At 43.5% G+C, this 16800-nt stretch overlaps 2 protein-coding genes across 4 annotated transcripts in view; one reads left to right on the plus strand and one right to left on the minus strand.

The window, feature by feature from the left end:
• The window catches only part of LOC306844132 (dynamin-2-like), a 48852-nt gene extending 35630 nt beyond the window's left edge, over positions 1–13222 (plus strand). The window contains exons 19-21 of one of the 3 annotated variants that reach the window (XM_079376065.1): positions 185–420; positions 924–1070; positions 12221–13222. In XM_079376065.1, the coding sequence (XP_079232191.1) occupies positions 185–420; positions 924–1070; positions 12221–12260 (423 nt within the window). In that variant the 3' untranslated portion in view covers positions 12261–13222. The remainder of the gene's footprint in view (positions 1–184; positions 421–923; positions 1071–12220) is intronic. The other 2 variants (XM_079376064.1, XM_079376067.1) reach the window with 2 other exon arrangements.
• A 148-nt stretch (positions 13223–13370) lies between these two features.
• LOC306843756 (phosphatidylinositol N-acetylglucosaminyltransferase subunit C-like) lies at positions 13371–15692 on the minus strand. Its single transcript, XM_079375409.1, has 2 exons — positions 15643–15692; positions 13371–14960 (listed from the first exon to the last, which is right to left on the minus strand). Exon 2 carries the CDS (start codon positions 14946–14948, stop codon positions 14067–14069), a length of 882 nt encoding a protein of 293 aa, XP_079231535.1. The 5' UTR covers positions 14949–14960; positions 15643–15692; the 3' UTR covers positions 13371–14066.
• Positions 15693–16800: the final 1108 nt, after the last annotated feature.

Raw genomic sequence — 16800 nt, forward strand, 5'->3', positions numbered from 1 at the left:
AAGAAAATCATGTTTTGAAAATCATGAACTAGTCATGTGATTAACATTGAAAGGGGGACAAACCATCCTAATGCAGAGTAAAATAGCTTTTTAGGCCATGAATATGACTGTGCCATCATCTAACTGTATATAACTACAAGTCCTGTTCCTTTTTTTATATGGAAACTATTTTCTCTACCCATAGGTAGAGGAGTTTATCCACTCTGAGTTGCTGGCTCAGTTGTACTCTTCAGGAGATCAGTACTCTCTGATGGATGAGTCTCCTGAGCAGGCCCTGCGCAGAGAGGAGGTGCTGCGCACCCACGCCTCCCTGAAGGAGGCACTAAACATTATCACTGACATCTCCACCTCTACCATCTCTACCCCGTTGCCACCACCAGTAGATAATTCTTGGCTCCATAGTGGCTCGCTACACCGAAGGTACCTCACATCTCCACTTCCTGTTCAAGGTGTCTCCATCATCACTCCACTTCATCCAGCAGTGCTGTTCTTTACTTGACCCTTAGAATTTAATCTGTACTCTGGCACATAATTTATGGTGGACCGTTGGCACTCACATGGACTGAATAACCAGGATTTCTGGAAATATCATGGAATTTTCATGGTGTTTTCATGGCCTAGGAAAAACTGATTAATAACAAATTAAAAATCAGGGAAAATTTATTTTCATAGAGCTTCATACTCTTGTGTAGAGTGTTGTCAGATGAGAGTGAGTCGTTCTTTGGGGGCGATTCTTTTCAATGAATCTTTAAACCAGTTCACGTCAGTCGGAATAATTTCTTAGTGAATCATTCTGAATCAAAATGATTCTTTAAAATCCTTATCCAGTATCCACAAGTGACTGAAAATAAAAATAACTGGTAATGGAAATGTTATGGCCCACCCAAACAGCTAATGCACCCCTCATTCTCGTTCTCTCTCAGGTCTCCTCCAGGTTATAGTGTCCCTAAGAAGCATCCTGCTCCTTCATTACCAGTTCGCTTGGACGCTCCTGCCTCACCGGTCTCCAACAGCACGGACACCACCAACACTACCAACCGCCCCAAACGAGTCCTTCCTAGTGTTCCCAGGTAAAAATTCCCCCATTAACCCATTTGTCCTGGAGGCCCACTAGCAGCGTCAGACCATGGCTTGTTCCATTTCAACAAACCTAATTTCTGCATCTTAATATGATTCATCAAACGATGTTTATCTACTGTAGGAAAGGGATTTCAAGTGTGATCCCGCCATCAACAACACAGCTGAATAAACTTTAGATTAATAAAGTAACCAGTGACTAGAGGGCTTGAATCAGGTGCGTCAGCACTGAAATAGGCTGAATATTTGAAACGAACCCAATGACCCGTAACTTCACCGCATTTTTAAACAGTATTTCAACAGTTTTCCAAGCTTGAAAGCTGTGGTGGACTTGTGGTTTCCCCCTTGCCAGGTTCCATCTTCTGTGAATCCATGGTGTTGCAAACTACTTATGAACCAAGGAGGTCTATAAAGGTGTGGTCACCTTAGTGTTATTGGGACACTTTAGTTTATGGACCAATTTTCACTGTTAACTTGTTGCTTATTAGCATGCATATTACTAGCATATTGGCTGTTTATTAGTACTTATGAAGCATATATTAATGCCTTATTCTGCTTGACCATATTTAGATCCCTTAATCCTACCACATACCTAAACTTAACAACTACTTTACTAACTATTAATAAGCAGGAAATTGAGGCAAATATCATAGTTAATAATTAGTTAATACTGAGAAATGGTCCCCGAACTAAAATGTGGCTGCAAAATTTTGCATAAAAGGTCCATTGTGTGGTGTACAGTATTGGCACTTTTCCACTGCATAGTACGGCATGGTACGGTTCACTTTTGGGGGGTTTTCCTCTGGGTACAGTACCTGGTACCTGGTACTTTTTTCAGTACCACCTCGGTTGAGGTTCCAAGCAAACCGTACCATTACCAAAACGTGACATGAAACTTTTCTGATCAGTGATTGGTCTGAGAAAATCATCACTGTCTGCATCATTGAACTTGTGACACGAGACACGACATACCCGCTAGATTTAAATCAGCACAGCCAGCGAAGGATCGATCCCAACTGTTTTGAATGAGCGCACCTTTTTTTAACAACCAAAAAATGTTTTGTTGTCTGTTGAGGAAATACAGACGTTCCTCTCATTGATAGCCGAGGAGCGAATCCAGCAAGAGCTTGATGGAGCAACGCAGAATTAAAAAGGTTTTCAGTCACGGCAGTAGAGGCGCTGCAAATATAATGACATGTGAATAATCCCGCCCACTCTAAAGCGGTACTAAACTGCAGTGGAAATGCAAACAGAGCCGAACCGAGCCGAGCCGTGCCGTGCCGTGCCGAGCCGAGTCGTACCACGCAATGGAAAAGCACCATATGAGCCACTACTCACACAGAAATTACTTTCAAACCAAGCAGCTTTTAGTCGTTCAATGGGATGTAACCAGCTTTAACATGAGCAAAATCTTCATGGGGAACTTTTTCACCCCCAAGCATGACTGATCATGCAGATTCCTAAGATTGACTGGATTTTACCCACAAAATTTTGCCAAGCAGTCGTAAATGTGACTGCACCTCAATACAGAGAGAAAGCTATCCATTAGCATTCCTATCCATCTCAACAGCAGTTCCTTGGCAGGCATAGGTCCCCATGGAAGTATATGATTTGAAATGTGCCATATTTCCTCATCGGACCACAGAAACTTTTAATGTTTAATGCAAAATGAAGAGAAAAAGATCGTAGAACCCAAAGTATACCTCAGTTTTGACTCATTCGCTTGGTGTACAGCTGAATGCATAGCCTTTCAAAGTGTAGGCTACTCCGTTTAAAGGGATAGTTCACCCAAAAATGAAAATTCAGTCATTAATTACTCACCCTCATGTGGTTATTTTAATAAAAAATTAAGATATTTTTTATGAAATCCGAGACTTTTCTGACCCTGCATAGACAGCAATGCAACTACCAGGTTCAAGGCCCAGAAATGCAGTAAGGACATTGTTAAAATAGTCTATGTGACATCAGTGGTTATGACAATACTTTTTGTATGCAAAGAAAACAAAAATAATGACTTTATTCAACAGTTTAATTTCTTCCGTGTCAGTCTTCGCCGTGTGTTCATGAGAATACCGCGATGCATGCGCCTTGTTTGCCATCAGAGGAATGCATACACATGCTTTGTGGAACTGTCATGTACGCACGCCAAAGACTGATACAGAAGAGAAGAAATAGTTGAATTGTTCTCACAAAAAGTGTTCTTGTAGCTTCGTAAAAATTACATTTGAACCACTATTTTAACTAGTCTTTACTGCCTTTCTGGGCCTTGAATGTTTCAGATGCGTTGCTGTCTATGCAGGGTCAGAAAGCTCTCGGATTTCATCAAAAATATCTTAATTTGTGTTCTGAAGATAAACGAAGGTTGTACGTGTTTGAAACAACATGAGGGTGAGTAATTAATAACAAAGTATTCATTTTAGGGTGAACTATCCCTTTAATAGTGTGCACAAACACAGGGGCTAGACACAAACACATTAAAAAGTTTTATCCTTAGTTCAAGTGATTTCTGGTAGCCAATGTTGATATTTCAAATCACCAAAACAAACACGCCCCTACCCCAAAAGGCTCTCACCCCTATTTTGATAGCTCCGCCCCACACATAAGTACGCAACCCAGGCAACGATTAGTTCTGTGAAACAAAGCAAAACCAGTGTTACACCGTATACACCGGATGAGAGCGGCGCGACAAAATACTATAGAGGTCATTATAATCAGTGATGCTGTCTACACTGGATGCTCCTCGACAAATCGAAAACTGCTGCCGCGTTCTATTTATGACATGCTGACACAAATTCCAAATGATTTTCAACGGTCGCTTTATCGCGTCCAGTGTAGACAGACTTTAGCTGGCGCAGCGTGTCCGGTGTAGACACGGTGTTACTAACCTATCGAGAAGAAACAAAGCAACCTCGGGGTCCGATCGCAGGCCTTCTGCTCCTTGAGTTCTCTCCAGTGCTGGTGTCACGAATCCTGGCCATGCACTTCCACTCATTCACCACCAGAGGTCACCCGTTCACCACATGGACTTTTCACACTACACAATACATTGGACTCCATTTCCCACTATGCATTGCACAGATCAGCTGTCACCATTCACTCATCACACACACCTGATCACCATTTCACAATCACCATCACTCCATATAAGCCTGGGACTTGCTCTTGCTCAGGGCCGAGTATTGTTAGCCCGTCTACCTTACAAAGCGTTTCCCTGTTTTCTGAGTTAGTCTGCCTGTGTCTTGTTTCCTGCCCGTGTTCCTGGATTATTCTCTCTGCCTTGCCCTGTCTGGATATTGTACGCTGATCGTCGACCACGCCTGTTTACTGACCACTCTTCTGTCTTGCCCTCAACATACCTGTTTGCTGGTTATTCGACCCTGCCTGTCTTGACCATGTTTCATAATAAAGCTTTGCACATGGATCCGCACGTCTCACGTCTCGTCAGCCCCGTAACAGAATACTCGGCCCCACAAGGATCCAGCGGCTTTTCCAGAGGACATTGGCCAGGTATGGACACTGCACGACTGTTGTTAACCCTCGAGCAGGGTTTGAGACCGCTCGAGGAATACATACAGGAGTACTTAGATCTCGCCTATTTTTCTGATCTGCCGGACTATGCACTAATAGACTTTTTTTGTGAGGGCATCAATCAGCCGCTCAAACGACAGTTAATCCGTGAGGGTCCCCGTGCGTCACTCAGTCAATTTATGGACTATGCTTTACTGTGTGTGGGCTCCTCTTTTACTGTGGGTGTCGCGGAGGAACACGACACCTCACTCACTCACAAAATGGCGGCAGCAACAGCACCCCTTCACGTCGTCGCCGTCAAGCCAGAGTCTGCTCACGTCAAGCCTACCAAGCCAGAGTCTGCTCACGTCATGCCTGCCAAGCCAGAGTCTGCTCACGTCGTCGCTGTCAAGCCAGAGTCTGCTCACGTCGTCGCTGTCAAGCCAGAGTCTGCTCACGTCGTCGCTGTCAAGCCAGAGTCTGCTCACGTCGTCGCTGTCAAGCCAGAGTCTGCTCACGTCGTCGCTGTCAAGCCAGAGTCTGCTCACGTCGTCGCTGTCAAGCCAGAGTCTGCTCACGTCGTCGCTGTCAAGCCAGAGTCTGCTCACGTCGTCGCTGTCAAGCCAGAGTCTGCTCACGTCGTCGCTGTCAAGCCAGAGTCTGCTCACGTCGTCGCTGTCAAGCCAGAGTCTGCTCACGTCGTCGCTGTCAAGCCAGAGTCTGCTCACGTCGTCGCTGTCAAGCCAGAGTCTGCTCACGTCGTCGCTGTCAAGCCAGAGTCTGCTCACGTCATCGCTGTCAAGCCAGAGTCACACCACGTCTCAGTGCTCCAGCCAGAGTCACACCACGTCTCAGTGCTCCAGCCAGAGTCACACCACGTCTCAGTGCTCCAGCCAGAGTCACACCACGTCTCAGTGCTCCAGCCAGAGTCACACCACGTCTCAGTGCTCCAGCCAGAGTCACACCACGTCTCAGTGCTCCAGCCAGAGTCACACCACGTCTCAGTGCTCCAGCCAGAGTCACACCACGTCTCAGTGCTCCAGCCAGAGTCACACCACGCCTCCGCCGAATTGCCAGAGGCTGATACCACAGATTCAATGTCAGTCCTTCGAGTTCTGATATCCAGTGTAATGGACCCACCACTGATGTCGGTGCGAGTGGCTGGCATTCCCAGGGCCTCAACCCTGGCTGTTACAGAGACTGTTCCCCTGACCTCAGTGCTTCCCATTATGGCGGTTGCCATTTTGAGTGTGTGGGCTGCACACTGTGCTCCTGAGGCCTCTCCTGTCCACGAGTCTGCTCCTGAGACCTCTTCAGTCCACGAGTCTGTCCTAGAACCTCCAGAGGAGGCGGCGTCCACTGCAGAACCACCAGAGGTGGCAGCTTCCGCTGCAGAACCTCCCGAGGTGGTGGCACCCACTCATGAACTCACTGTCTGCCCTGTCACGGCCACGGAGGCCGTCCCTGAACTCACTGTCTGCCCTGTTACGGCCACGGAGGCCGTTCCTGACCTCATGGTCTGCCCTGTCATGGCCATGGAGGCTGTTCCTGAACTCACTGTCTGCCCTGTCACGGCCATGGAGGCCGTTCCTGAACTCACTGTCTGCCCTGTCACGGCCACGGAGGCCGTTCCTGAACTCACTGTCTGCCCTGTCACGGCCATGGAGGCCGTTCCTGAACTCACTCTCTGTCCTGTCACGGCTAAAGAGGCCGTCTGTGAGCTCTCGCCCTGTCCTGTCACGGCTAAAGAGGCCGTCTGTGAGCTCACGCCCTGTCCTGTCACGGCCAAAGAGGCCGTCTGTGAGCTCTCGCCCTGTCCTGTCACGGCTAAAGAGGCTGCCTGTGAGCTCTCGCCCTGTCCTGCCACAGCCATAGAGACAGTCCATGAACTCTCGACCTGCTCGGTCACGGCTCCTGTGACCATGGGGACTCTCTCTGTGGTGTCTGTCTCTGTTCTCCCCAGATCCCTGATCCTGTCATGGCCTCCTGACCAGTCTGCTCTGCCGTGGAGATACTCTGCCCTGTCTACGCCACACTGGTGGGCTCCGGCTCCGTCTACTCCGCCGTGGTGGTCAGTTGTCTGGCTCTGGGGGTCTCCTGCTCCGCCCAGGTGGGCTCTGGTCCCGTCCTGCCCTGCAACGAAGACTCTCCCAGTGTTGTCTGTCTCTGCTCTCTCTGTGTTGTCTGTCCTTGTTCTCCCCAGATCCCAGTCTCTGTCATGGGTTCCTGCCCTGTCTGCCTCCCTGTGGCGGTCTTCTGCTCGGGTCTGGTGGTCGTCTGCTCCGCCATGGGGGTCTTCTGCCCGGGTCTGGTGGTCGTCTGCCCCACCGTGGTGGTCTTCTGCTCGGGTCTGGTGGTCATCTGCTCCGCCGTGGTGGTCCTCTGCTCTGGTCTGGTGGTTATCTGCCCCGCCGTGGTGGTCTTCTGCTCGAGTCTGGTGGTCTTCTGCTCCGCCCTGGTGGGCTCTGGTCCCGTCTGCTCCGCCCTGGTGGGCTCTGGTCCCGTCTGCTCCGCCCTGGTGGGCTCCGGTCCCGTCTGCTCCGCCCTGGTGGGCTCCGGTCCCGTCTGCTCCGCCCTGGTGGGCTCCGGTCCCGTCTGCTCCGCCCTGGTGGGCTCCGGTCCCGTCTGCTCCGCCCTGGTGGGCCTCTGCGCTGTCGGTCCTGACCTGGCCTCTGGCTCCGCCCTGGTTTCCTGCTCTGCCGGTTCTTCCTCAAGGACCTGGCCCTCCGTCCCTCCCCCTGCTCCGCCTCCGCGCCACCGCCCTCCTGGATTGTTTAGGAGCGTCTGGAAGCCGCTCCTTGGGGGGGGGCTATGTCACGAATCCTGGCCATGCACTTCCACTCATTCACCACCAGAGGTCACCCGTTCACCACATGGACTTTTCACACTACACAATACATTGGACTCCATTTCCCACTATGCATTGCACAGATCAGCTGTCACCATTCACTCATCACACACACCTGATCACCATTTCACAATCACCATCACTCCATATAAGCCTGGGACTTGCTCTTGCTCAGGGCCGAGTATTGTTAGCCCGTCTACCTTACAAAGCGTTTCCCTGTTTTCTGAGTTAGTCTGCCTGTGTCTTGTTTCCTGCCCGTGTTCCTGGATTATTCTCTCTGCCTTGCCCTGTCTGGATATTGTACGCTGATCGTCGACCACGCCTGTTTACTGACCACTCTTCTGTCTTGCCCTCAACATACCTGTTTGCTGGTTATTCGACCCTGCCTGTCTTGACCATGTTTCATAATAAAGCTTTGCACATGGATCCGCACGTCTCACGTCTCGTCAGCCCCGTAACAGCTGGAAAGCTGATCCGATATTTACACGGGTCCTACTTCTTGCCTTATCATTCCGCAGACGTTTTCCTCTTTTCTTTTTTATCCACCATCTCTATCTTTCTGTTGCTCAGCTCAACTGTTCACTGAACGCTCTCTTCATCATGAGTAGACACGCCACTTACTGTTGATTGGCTACAAATTTGTTTTGGTACTCGGCCCGACTCAGTTTTCTAAAAAGATTTTGACAAATTACATACCCCACCTTTAAGAAGCTACGAGCGATTAAAAATGTCTCTGTACTAGTTCAAACTAGAGTTGTGAGTATCTCTGAACTCCCTCCCGCAAGCACTCATCAACACGCCGTCTATTGCAGTTTGTTGTAACTCTCTGTCATCTGTATCTTTTTTGACTGTTAAATGTGCATACTCTGCTGCTGATGAAATTTACGTTATGCACACACACAAAAACTGAAGTATACTTTGTGTTTAACTAATTTAGTTTGGTTGCACAAGCCTGACATCTCATAATCGGGCTGAATGTGCAAAATGTTTCCTGGCAAAGGTTTATTTCTATTCATCAGAATGTATTTAAACTAAATTGTACATTTACAATTATAACTTATGATCAATATTACAATTTTATTCACACACCCCCAAATCAGAATGTCAGAAAGTGCACAGTTGCAAGAAACCCCTTAGTTATGATTATAAGTTATTATCACTAAGGGTTTTTCTCGCTGCAACCGGCTGCAGAGTTTCCCACTGGTAATTATGGCATTGTGGTGGCGTTCATGTGCATTCGTCTCATAAATATGATCATTCCAGCATGATTTTATGGCAGCATATGATTGTTAAAAACTATTTAAGATCCGCTAGTTCTGCTATCCTTCCCAAATGTTGGGATTTATGCTCGTAGCGAACACGACTAATAGGACTTTCCGTGTCCAGAGAGCAAGGCTTGTTCTTGGATCTGTGTTAAGGATTAGTCTCAAAGCTGTGCACTCAGAGACCAGAATTCTTTGTGAAATATACGCATACCTACCTTCACATGCATGATAGATGAGACCACGTGCTCACTGGTCCCAAAACTACAGCACTAGATCACGGACACTGCTGTCTCCACGCACCATGGACATATGGTTTGGAGTGTAAAAGAAACTTGAACTTGAACAGATTTCATTGCTCAATCACACAGGCAAGCATTTTTACATTTGAAGGCTTTTAAAAATCATGCAAATTTTCAAGGAGCAGTGAAAGTATGCACTGCAGGCAAATCTCACACAAATGGTGAAGAAATGTCAAAATCATATGTGTTTCACACACCAAGAAAGATATAGTAAATTTACACATCATGCTAGTGGTAGTGTACTTTTTGTACTGCCTTTGATTTAATACACAAAAATCATGTTGTCTGTCTGTATTACAGCTATGAGATTTTGTTTCTTTTATTCATTTGTATAATATTATTTAAAAATGTAATACATAAATGAAATATTGATATAAAATTTCTATTAGCATAATATATATTACTAATAGAATATATTATATTTTATTGCAGTAAAATATTGCAATATTTTTCCATTCAAATTATATTTTTGTAATTGTTTATAAATGTATAATTTAATTTATTTATATATTATAAGATTTGATATTATATGATTACAATATGTTACGTATTGTTTAGAACTCTCTTTATAGTAATGATAATTAGGTGTAATAATTCATACAAATCTTAATGCTAAAAGTAAGGTTTTGCTTAGTCTAAAAGTCTTATTTTTGGATTTTGGTGGGGAATATGAGCTGGACGTTTATTAGCGAGTCTCACACGTGACTTGAGATGGGTGGAGGTCTTGTTGAAAATGTGTTTTTCATATTTGATTCTCCAGTTTGAGCACAGACAGTCCCTATTCTCTTCCTCTCTTTCTGGCTCTTGTCTTGTTTGAATGTCAGAGTCCAATCACATGAAGGCTTCTCATATTTCTTACAGTTCTTTGATTATTGTGTTCTATGGATATCTGGTATGTTTCTTATTTCATATGAACAAGAATAAACCAAACCAGAAGCATGTCTTCATTAAAGGAGCGCTGAGGGTTACGGTCAACTTCCTGTTTAAACCGTCAAATCAGTATTCACAAACTGACCCTATCTTTTCCTTTCTTTTCTATTTCGTATCTTTTCACCATTCCAGTGGTGTTCACTTCTTTCAACACTCTCTTCGGTTTTCCCTTGTGATCGTTCCTTTTCTCGCTCTCTCATTCCTTACCTTCACTTTTTGGCCCATTTTTCCCTTTCTTTTCTGCCTCATTTCCTTTGTGTTCAGAAACGGGGCTGTTTGGACCTCCACCCTTTTTCTCCTGCTTTTTCTCTCTTTCTCCCCCCGTCGGCCCTTTCTTTAGCTCTCCCACTCACTTTTTCACATTTCCTCTCACCATCACTCATCCCAACTCTCCAACTTTCCCTCTCTTTCCTTCCACCCCCATTCCCCCTGTCTTTTTTTCTCCTTCACTTTTTGTAGAACTCATTTGAACCTTTTCACAGTCCTGCAGTTGTCTTCAGCGTGACCCCGACCAGAGCGGGCCTGACTGAACCTGAAGACCTAGGCAGCATTTCTGGGCACTAAAATGGCAGTTCTGCGATCCCCCCCGTCATCTCATCAAGCAACGTTCCTCTCTCGCACCTCATCCACTCCTCCAATTACACATTCTTGTACTTTTAACTTTCTTTCTGTCTTCCAGTAAACCCCTGGCATTTCCAGGCTGCTAGATCTCGCATGTTTCCTCAAGCGTTGTTTTGCTTTTCTTTCCGTAGTCTCCGTCCTTTCTTTTTCTTTCTGTGAAACCGCAGTCCTGCACTCACCGCAGCACAGGAAAAATAAAAGCCACTCTCTTCTCTTTCCCATCCCAGAGAGCTGCTCCCTCTGCCAGCTCCATTAGAGAGTGAGATTCCTGCGTCTCCACAGGGATTTTTCCAGGACCAACTCTGCAGGAATGCTGGACTCATATTCCCCTTACACACACTCACACACACATTCAAGACGCCCCGACACCGTAGCTTACGATTGTAACTTGGTCAGCGCGCAATAATGAGCTCTTTTGGGCCTAATTAAAGGTGATGTGTCACTTTTTCAATGTTACAATACTTCTATTCGAGCGTAAGATGTGGAGATGTAGATTTCCCTAAAACATTGTCACAGTGGTGCTGTCAAAATTTAGCTCTGTTCGTTTGAACATTCTGACCAGAACAGCACAGAAACATTAGCTTAACCAATTACGTGTGTTTGTGGCGGGACTTTTCTGAATCACAAACTTTAGTTTTAACAACCGCTAGTAATTACTGCTATTAAAGTTTGGAAAATTCTTTAAAAAAAGACATTCTTAAAGAAAAATTTACGGAAAGGTCAGCATTAGTTAATGGAGTAGGTATCACAACTAAAACAACAACAGTTACTATTCTAGGTTAATGTTAATTTGTAAATATACTATCGTATATTGTTAAAGTGTATACACCGTCTGGGGTCAATAAGATATTTTAAAATATATTTTAATTAAGTCTCTTATGCCCATCAATGCTGCAGTTATTTGATAAAATATACATCTGTACATCTGGTTTCTATTTTAATATATTTATTCCTGTGATGCAAAGCTGAATTTTCAGCATCATTACTTTAGGCTTCAGTGTCACATGATCCTTCAGAAAACATTCGAATATGTTGATTTGCTGCTCAACAAACGTATATTGTTGATTATTTTCAGCGGTGAAAACAGTTGCGCTGTTTAATGTATTTTTGGAAATGTTGATACCTATTTTTTAGATTCAAGAGAACAGTATTTATTTGAAACAGAAATCTTTTGTGACATTATAAATTTATTTTTTTGTCACTTTTGATCAACTTAATGCATACTACCCTACCCTACTAAAGACCTACTAACTACCCTAAATTAATAAATGCTGTAAATGTATTGTGAATTGTTAGTTCATGATAACTATACAACTAACAAATTGAACCTTAATGTTAAGTATCACTGTTTTCACAATTATGGGTTTGGATTAAGAATTCTGTAGTTTTTTTGTTCAGATTTTTGTGTATGACTCACAGCAAATCAGCAGGGTTTGGTATTTATTTGTAGCCCATCTAAAGAAAAATCTTTTTTGTGTTCTTCTCAGTCCGGTTGATCTGATCTTGTGTTCATTTCGCTTTCATTTTCCCAAAACAAAACATACTCGCAGGCAATTGTAAACATATGCAGACATCTGAAGCAGAGCAGTTTATGGGAGATTGTTGTTATTTCCATTAGCTGTGACCTATGGCAGTCTGTTCTGACAGCTCAGGTTATGTGTAATGTGTTGCAGGAGACAGCCACCAGCGGTGCCCACTCAACCGCCACATTGAGACACGAATGCCCACCTGTGAGAGAAAAAGCACCAACGACAAGAACTGCTTGAATTTTCATTAAGACGACCGCAAAGATTCACATCTTACACACATTGAAAAACTATCAACACAGATTTCGGTGTAGCAAAACTGATCTCCACATGGTCTTTTTGCTCACCGATTCTGCTTTTGGTGGTGAGATTGAGCACTGTGCTGAGGTTTGTTCCTGTTTTGTACATATGTTGATGTTTGCAATGTAAGTTCAGCTCTTTATCAGGCTTAAATAAAAAGCATTTTGGGATTTTGTAAATACCGTGTGCTTAAGAAGTCCAACATTTTCCTGTAGTAGTTAGTGGGGTTTACTACAGCAAGCATCACTGTTATAATTGCTCACAGTTAGTGATTGCTATCTGAACCAACCCCTAATCCCGAGTTTAAAACTTCAGCGTGTATTTCTCACACTGGTTGTGCTACGAACATGATTTAGATCTCAAATTGTGCAGCTTGTAAAGGAACCACCCACAATAACCTAGCATTATAGTGAGAATTTCCAGCCGTTTTCGGAAAAGGTGGGGGGAAAAAAACATTATTGTTAATCTTATTTTGCAAAACATAACTTCATTAATTTATAAAAAAAGTTTACAATTTACAAGACGCTCTTTTTGCACAATGCTTTAATTTGGCAACTTTATTGCAGTGTCACACAGACTGTTTATATAAGCTGTTATTCTATTAGTTATAAATGATACTACAGAAAAGCCAACAAAGGCTTATTATATTCTATGAATTGAACACTGGCAAAAATGTCCTGCTGTGTCCTATGCCGTTCTACATGAACAACAATTAAAGCTGCAGAAATACTTGGGACCGACTGACATCTTGTGGGCAATAGCTTGTCCAGAACAGTTTGAACCCTTGCACATATTCTATCACCTCCATTGAAATAAAAAAGGGGCAATTTATAGAAATTCAGCTACTGGAAAAAGGAAAAAAAAAACAACTAATATATATATATATATATATATATACATACTGCGTGTGCATATATAAATATTTCTAACTGTGTATGTGTGTATATATATATACACACAATACAGTGAGCATGCTAAAATATTAGCATTATTAAAAACTATTAAACCATTTAAACTTTTATTCAAGCAATTCCAGAATATGCACATTTATATATAAACACTGTTAAAAAGAACTCCCTACTTCCATATAAATTATTTTAAAATCACAAGACATTTATATATCATACCCCAAGATCAAAATTATATTATTTGCCCAAAAAAGTATTTTTAGGGGTTCATTTTCTTTAAGCAAAAGAACAAAAATCTCACTTTATTTTCCTTTTTATTTTGTGTTAAATGTGACCTAGACATCTTTTCTTGAGGCTCACCTATTTAATAATTTTGTTTTATTTTATACTGGCAAAATTAAATGAAATTTCCCAGTAACTGTTCCTATTCTTCCCTGAGCTTAAAGGCACAGCTTATCCAAAAATAAAAATTCTGTCATCATTTACTCACTTTTTCAACCTGTTTGACTTTCTTCAACGGAACACTAAAGAATGTGTCTGTACAATGGAAGTCAAAGGCAAGCAAAACGGTTACCAATATTCCTCAAAACATTTTCTTTCATGTTCCACAGAAAAAAGCAAACCTTACAAAGTTTGTAAATGACATGAAGATGAGTAAATGACGACAGACGATTCAATTTTAGGTGAACTATCTCTTTAAGAAAAATGCAAAAGACTCAAAATCATCCCTCCAAAGGGAGTATCAAAAAAAGCATAAATTAAAATGGTCTTAAAACCCTGCATTTTCAATTCAAGAAGCGGGACAGGTCCTCTCTAATCTCTGCCTCGTCCCAAGGACCGTGGATGTTGTCCTTGTGCCTCTGCAGGTGGACCAGCAACAGTGGACAGACTAAAGTTAATGTTAACAGAGCCAGTGAGAGGAGAAGAGCCCCCTCAGGCCACAGGCTCCCCAGACCCCCGACTCCAGCCAGACACACCAGCACCGCTGCCCATGGGAAGCTCCACTCCACTTTCTCCCGCATGCGGTGCAGCAGGCAGGGCCACAGAGCGAACACCAGGAGGGCACAGCTCAGCATGGTGAAGGTATGCAGGGCACCAGGCAGCCGGGACGCCAGGCACACCGACCCGAAAAGAGCCGCGTTGAGGGAAAGACTGCCCGGCGGACTCGGCTGAGCATACGGGAAGGACACCAAGTGAGCCAGGAGCATCATGGCTGACATGGCGTACACGGTATCTGTACTAACCGACTCGGTTAGAGTCTTTAATACAGGTGAAAACCCAAAGGTAAACGCCAGGAAGATGGTTGCGCTCTGCAGGTCCGCCAGGCGCGTTCGCTCCCGAACACAAGAGCCTCCCAAGATCTCGTAGAGTCCGTATCCCAGCAGAGCACAGCCTAGACAGACCCAGAGCACCACAGATGGCACCAGGTCTCCCTGCTCCATATAAGACCATAAAGTGAGGAAGACGGCCACGCAGGACACCTGCTGTGCAATGAGCCCCGTCTCGCGCACCACCGCCCAGTAACGGTACTGACGCACTCGGATGTTGCGCCGCAGCTCCTCCAGAAAGCGTCGGTCCACATAATTGTCCGGGAAAGGCTGGCGTTCATATAGGACTTTACGCCACGGGACGGCTGCAGGAGCTCCCGGACCACTGTCTGCCCCCATCACCTGTCAAAACTGACAATACACAAACCAGCATCACTACATACAGCTATCTTTTTATAGGACTTAAAATTGTCATCCGATCAACAATGTAGATTAATTTAATAAATTTAATAAATAAATGAGTAAATACAACCATCATCCATAAAAAGAGAAATAAAATTCATTTTTAAATATTATTACACAAATATTCAACCTTTTTGTTCATCTTTACTTATTTACCTTTATTAAACCTTTTCTAACAACATTGTTAAACACAAACACAATAAATCCAAGCAGCATGAATGTAAGATTCGAAACTGGTGTAGAAACTATTTCCACACAGAATTTGTTAGTAAATTTCACAAATACGGTAATTAACGTTACAAAGAAACGGCAAGTAACACAGAATTAAACATGATTTAAAAAAAGATTTATATTTTCTTGAAAATGTACTTCAGTGGCCTGATTTGTTTTACTGTTTTTTTTTACGGTGCATAAATAAAACGTTCAAATCATTTTTAAATGCCACAGAAATCTTTTTGTGTAAGTTAAGTTAACCTACTGATAATCAAAATATTACTACATGTAAATGCAGCCTTTACTGAACTCTGGTCTGCGCGAGATCTGAATCTCACACAATGTGTGTGGAGACAGACTGTGTGCTTTCATAATGAATCCATAAAGGTTTTAAACCCATATTAATGTAAGATCTTACCGAAACAGCAGGGTTTTCTCTCTTTACCCACTGCTGTCACACCCGGAAGTGACGAACCACAAAAACAAAAGCGCGATTGTAGCGTTTGGTGAAGAGCGCCACCTGCGGCCAGCGACGGAAGAGCTTGATTTGAAGTAGGCCAGGGGAAAGAATTGAGAGATTTTTAATCACTTATTTACAAAATGTATTTTTAAGGCTGTTTAAGGCTGTATTTTATGATGCTTTATAAATACTGCTCAGAAACCATGCAATATAACCATGCAATTTTTTTTTTGACAATCTTTGACTTGTTTGCCACACAGTAGCTATGGCTTTTTAAAAACGCAATTGTACTTAAACGTGTGACAGATGAATTTACTCCAGAACCAGGCCTTTAAACACACAATATGAACAATTAACAAGAACAGAGAACATTAAATGAATGAATTTTCCTTCAGATTGTAAAACAACAAACGAAGGATCACTTCACATATTATCATTTTTATCGTCCAAAAAGTGTGTGGGGATACAACATTAAACACTATGTCTTAAAACACCCAGAGAGAGAGAGAGAGAGAACAGCATCCTTTCACAGAAATGAAGACGAGTTGAAAATTGCAGCTGGCAGCGCCAAAAGTCTCCAGATGGTGGCGACATCAGATTAGAAATTCAATAAGAAATCCAATTGAAGTTTTCTGTGGAACATTTCAGAAAATCAAAGAAATCCACATGATTCATAATGACGCTTTATTCAACTAAAACGTAATTTTTTTAAAACTTAGTAGATAAACTGAAAAGCAATGCAACTATGATATACTGAAAATTAAATCTCAAGCACAAAAGAGTGATTTGATCTGAAAAGAGTAGTAAAGTTCATTCATTAGCACTGAGAGAGCAGCTTCCCACAGGACCAGAGACTCTCAGTGGAAGATGGTTGTCGTAGTAACAACACAGAAATAGCTCAAGCATCACTAGATAGAGAGAGCAGCTGCACACTGCAAATGCTCCTGCACTGAAACAACACAACAGCCATTAAAATACTGCAGCACATTCACCAGGGAAGAGGAGTCCGGCCTCTGAATGGGTTCTAATGCACACTGAAGCCCAGGCTGCTGTCATTGACAGGTGAGGGATTGAGCTGCTGAAGCCTCCAGAGATTCATCGAGCTGAGAGTCATAT

This window comes from Barbus barbus, assembly GCF_936440315.1.
Source record: "Barbus barbus genome assembly, chromosome: 24".
NCBI lineage: Eukaryota > Metazoa > Chordata > Actinopteri > Cypriniformes > Cyprinidae > Barbus > Barbus barbus.